Source organism: Pangasianodon hypophthalmus, chromosome 22 (assembly GCF_027358585.1).
Source record: "Pangasianodon hypophthalmus isolate fPanHyp1 chromosome 22, fPanHyp1.pri, whole genome shotgun sequence".
In the NCBI taxonomy this organism is placed as follows: domain Eukaryota; kingdom Metazoa; phylum Chordata; class Actinopteri; order Siluriformes; family Pangasiidae; genus Pangasianodon; species Pangasianodon hypophthalmus.
In genome coordinates, this window is record NC_069731.1 from 20,840,232 (window position 1) to 20,844,908 (window position 4,677).

At 50.4% G+C, this 4,677-nt stretch overlaps 1 protein-coding gene across 1 annotated transcript in view; it reads right to left on the bottom strand.

Annotated features, from left to right (window-relative positions):
- Nucleotides 1–805: 805 nt before the first annotated feature.
- The window catches only part of msl2b (MSL complex subunit 2b), a 4,828-nt gene continuing 956 nt past the window's right edge, over nt 806–4,677 (bottom strand). The window contains exons 1-2 of the mRNA XM_053228166.1: nt 4,319–4,677; nt 806–3,221 (exon numbers count right to left, since the gene is read on the bottom strand). The exon at nt 4,319–4,677 is cut by the window's right edge and continues 956 nt beyond it. Of these exons, the coding sequence (XP_053084141.1) occupies nt 1,579–3,221; nt 4,319–4,460 (1,785 nt within the window). The 5' untranslated portion in view covers nt 4,461–4,677 and the 3' untranslated portion in view covers nt 806–1,578. The remainder of the gene's footprint in view (nt 3,222–4,318) is intronic.

Genomic DNA, 4,677 nt, shown 5'->3' on the forward strand with positions numbered 1-4,677 from the left:
AGTCTCTCTCTCACACACTCACACAGACACTGCAGTCTCTCTCTCTCTCACACACACTGCAGTCTGTCTCTCTCTCTCTCACACACACACACACACACTGCATACTGTCTCCCTCTCTCTCTCTCACACACACACACTGCATACTCTCTCTCTCTCTCTCTCTCTCTCTCTCACACACACACACACACTGCATACTCTCTCTCTCTCTCTCTCTCTCACACACACACACACACACTGCATACTGTCTCTCTCTCTCACACACACACACACACTGCAGTCTGTCTCTCTCTCTCTCTCTCTCACACACACACACACTGCAGACTGTCTCTCACACACACACACACTGCATACTGTGTCTCTCTCTCACACACACACACACTGCATACTGTGTCTCTCTCTCACACACACACACACTGCAGTCTATCTCTCTCTCACTCTCTCACACACTGCAGACTGTCTCTCTCTCACACACACACACTGCAGTCTATCTCTCTCTCACTCTCACACACACTGCATACTGTCTCTCTCTCTCTCTCTCACACACACACACACTGCATACTGTCTCTCTCTCACACACACACACACACACACTGCAGTCTGTGCACATTTCTTCACCTGGATAAAATAAATGTTGACGTGTCACAGCTCACCTTACCTGTGAAAGCATGACTGGCTTTGACTCTCTGCTGTCCCTCTACTGCCCACTTGTGGTGTTAAAAGTGAACTGCATCAAAACATCAGTAAATAAAAAGCTCGGTTTTGTGGGGAATTTTTAAAAAAAAATTTCATTCATATGATTAAAGAGGAAAAAAAAAAAAGACACGAGTCAGGTTTTGATTTTTTGTGGAAATATGTTACATTTATATTACAGGTATTTAAATGCCCAAAGGAAAAAAACAGTTTTAGACAGCATAAACTAGCACAAACAGGACCGCAACATAATTTAGACAGAAACCGAACATACTGCATCTCAGTGAATTGCATCTGTAGAAATCCTGATGAAGCCCTAGATGGCCCGCAATCTATGTTAAGTGATGCCCAATAAATACTGCAAATGTTGTTAATGTAACTTAAAAAATATCATAAAATGTACTTTTAAATCGGGATTCATAAGTCGGTGTACAAAAAAGCTTATAAATACAACCAGTCTCTACTGACGTAGCAGGTACCATTTCATCCAACAGGTCTCGTCTTCTAGCCTACGAACTGAAAATCACCCACAAATCCACATAACATGACCCTCAACAACGAGGTCAGGCATCTCTTTGCTAAAGTTCATGCCGTATAGATCACTTGTACTGAAATGGAAAAAAAACAACAGAATTCCAACTTACAGTAACATGACTCAAGTCACAATAGTGTGTAAGACAATAAAATAAAATAATAAAAAAAGAAAAAAATGTTACAAGTGATTTATAGGCACAGGCTTCAGCAATGACTAATTCAATAACATGAACTGGAACAGAATCACAGTAGCTGCCTTATTGACGACTCCGCTGGCTCGTCTCCGGGACGCGAGTGAGCCGGCCTGGAATAAGGAATAAGGGTTCACACGACGATAAGAGCATTGTGCACGGCTCAACAGTCAAACCTCATGTCCAGCGCCTCGTCCTCGTGAGGCCCGGCTGCCAGGAACGAGGCCATGGGCGAACCTGCCGCCGAGGTGACGTTCAGCGTGCCGGGAGTCCCGCTGCCGCCGGGGTTCTTCATCGCGATGCTGGTGAGGTTGATGCCCAGCGTGAGCCTCGTCTGCTCCAGGGCTTTCTCCGGCACCGCAAACGCTTCCAGTTTCTTCTCGCCGTTGGCCATGTAGGAGTTCTGGCAGCCGCGGCATATGCAGTCCAGACAGGCCTTGCGGTTGGAGTAGCAGGGGCAGCGCTGACCCCGACATGTAAGAACACTTGGGTTTTGGGTGGCCCTGCCACATTTACAGCCCTTCTTCTCCTGCGGTTTCTTGTACACCACCTTCGTGGGACTCCCCGGCACCAGAGGATTACTCACCAGTCGCTCTTTCGTCTTGTCTTTCGTTTTCGGGGCGCTCTGTTTCGACTTTGCGTACGCCTTTTTAGGTCCATGCTGCTCGATACTCTTTTTGACGGGTTTACTGGGCACTATCAGAGCTTTTCCCACTTTGGGAAGTCCTCCACCGTTCGGGACGGCGGCCATGTTGGGCGTGGCGAGTGTCGGAGCTTTAGGTTCACACTTTATAGCAACGGGCACCGAGGCGCCGAGAGCCGGCCCTCTGATGATGGTGGAAATGGGCAGGGGCTGGATCTTCTCGCTGTCGCTCTCAGAACGTGAGCGTTTGCGGTTCGAGCGTGGAACTCTGAGAGTTACGGCGGAACAGGAAATTCCAGAGGACGGCTGCGGGTTGTGATGAGGATGCTGTGGAGCCAACACCCCTGCAGAGTCAAGGGGAAGCGAGGGAAGCGGCCGGGAAGCGTCAGCCGAGACGGCGGAACATCCAAAGGGTCCGTTTATATTCCCTGAAGCCCCGAGGCTCGGCTGGAGAATAGCAGAACACTCCACCTGAGAAACGGGATCAGGCTCCAGAGTCCTAAGCACCTCCTCCACGCTCAGTAAAAGAGTCCCGCCTGCATGTTTTATATCCTCTCCAAACTGACACATATCCATGCTGGAGGCACAGAGCTCCTCTCCGGTCCCGCACACCGGAATCTCACTGCTGAAGTTCTCCTGCTTCACCACCTCGCTGCCCACCTCCACCGTCATGCTGGTGTGAGGCGAGGGCAAGCCGGCCGTCAGCTCGTCCATGTTGCTCAACCCGTTACAGTCCTGAAGGCCGTTTACTCCCAGCGGGCTCGGCGGCTGCTGCTTGATCTCAGACGAGCACGGGGACTGGTGCTCCTCAGGAGGCGTGTCCGAGCTCGAAGGAGCAGGAGAGTGCTGCGTCAGGTTCAGTGAGAAACCCTCGTCTCCCGTCTTGTCCGACGAGAGACCCTCGTGCAGCAGAGCCAGGATGTCCGGGGCTCCGCCCACTTCACTGGAAATGTGCTTGGCGAGAGGAGAACCCACGATGTACTCGCACAACTTCCTATAGCAGTCCACCAGAATACACAGCTGCTTGTTCTCCTCGAACTGCTCGTAGTCTTTACACCAGCTGCACGACGGCTTCATCATCATCTTCTTTCCCTTGCACGCTTTGCACACGTAATGCTGGCACGAGGAGTTGGTCGGAGCGATCGGATCCTGGAGCAAATTCCCTGCAGGAGAAACACACACCGAGGTAAATTATACAGAGGCTGGAGCTCAATCTCTTCATAACAGCATGCACTAGCTGCAGACAGGCCGATAGATGGCGCTGTCGGGTAACAAGCCCACAACTAATCACTAATCTCAACCTGCAACAAAACAGTTTATTTACACTGTAGTCTGATTAACAAACACAGCACTCATCCATCATAAACATCAGGCTCTCTGTCTGGAAGCTCATCAGGGGAGTTCTGATGAATGCAACCATCATTTTATGCAGATCACACGCGCGTGCACATTCACAAAATACATGCACACGGGCAAAAGAACAACCCACGCAATAATAATTACAATTACAGCAAATCAGAAGCAGTAAAATATCTGAACGCTGTGGAGTCTGTGAGATTAATACAAAGAGCTTCAGCTGAGAGGAGAGCAACACACTCACACAGAAACAGACACACACACACTCTCTCTCACACACACACACACACTCTCAGACAGATAAACAGACACACACACACTCTCTCTCACACACACACACACACTCACAGACAGACACAGACACACACACAGACACATAGACACACACTATCTCTCACACACACACAGACAGACACAGACACACACACAGACACACACACACAGACAGACAGACACACACACTCACAGACACACACACACAGACAGACACAGACACACACACAGACAGACAGATAAACACACACACACACAGACACACACACACAGACACACACACAGACACACACACAGACACACACACACACACAGACAGATAAACAGACACAGACACACACACACTCTCACACACACACAGACACACACACACACACAGACAGATAAACAGACACACACACACACACACTCTCACACACACACAGACAGACAGAGACACACAGACACACAGACACACACACACACAGACAGACACACACACAGACAGACAGAGACACACAGACAGGCAGGCAGGTGTGCTGTGATGTGCAGGCAGGGCGCGTGCAGTGGTCGGGGGTGTGTCGAGCACGAGGAGCAGAGTGAAATAAATCGCGCTAAATAAAATCAGAGCTCAGACCGGATGTAAACTTACCGCACACCAGGCAGGACAGAGACTGTCTGAAGAACGGCAGCAGCTTGTAGAGCTCGGATAAAGCCTGCGGGTCCCGGGGGTCGCAGCGCAGCACCGAGCGGCACGCGGACACGTACAGAGCCGTCGCGTTTACCGGGTTCATGTCCGCACAGGGGGGAGAGGGGGGGTCAGGATGAGGGGGGAAAACACACTCTCACTCACTCACACACACACACACACACACACACTCTCACACACCACACACACACTCTCTCACACACACACACACACTCTCAAACACACACACACACACACAGTCTCTGATCGAGCGCTGCTGAGGAGCTCAGAATTAATAATCGCGCAGCGCACGAGCGCGTATT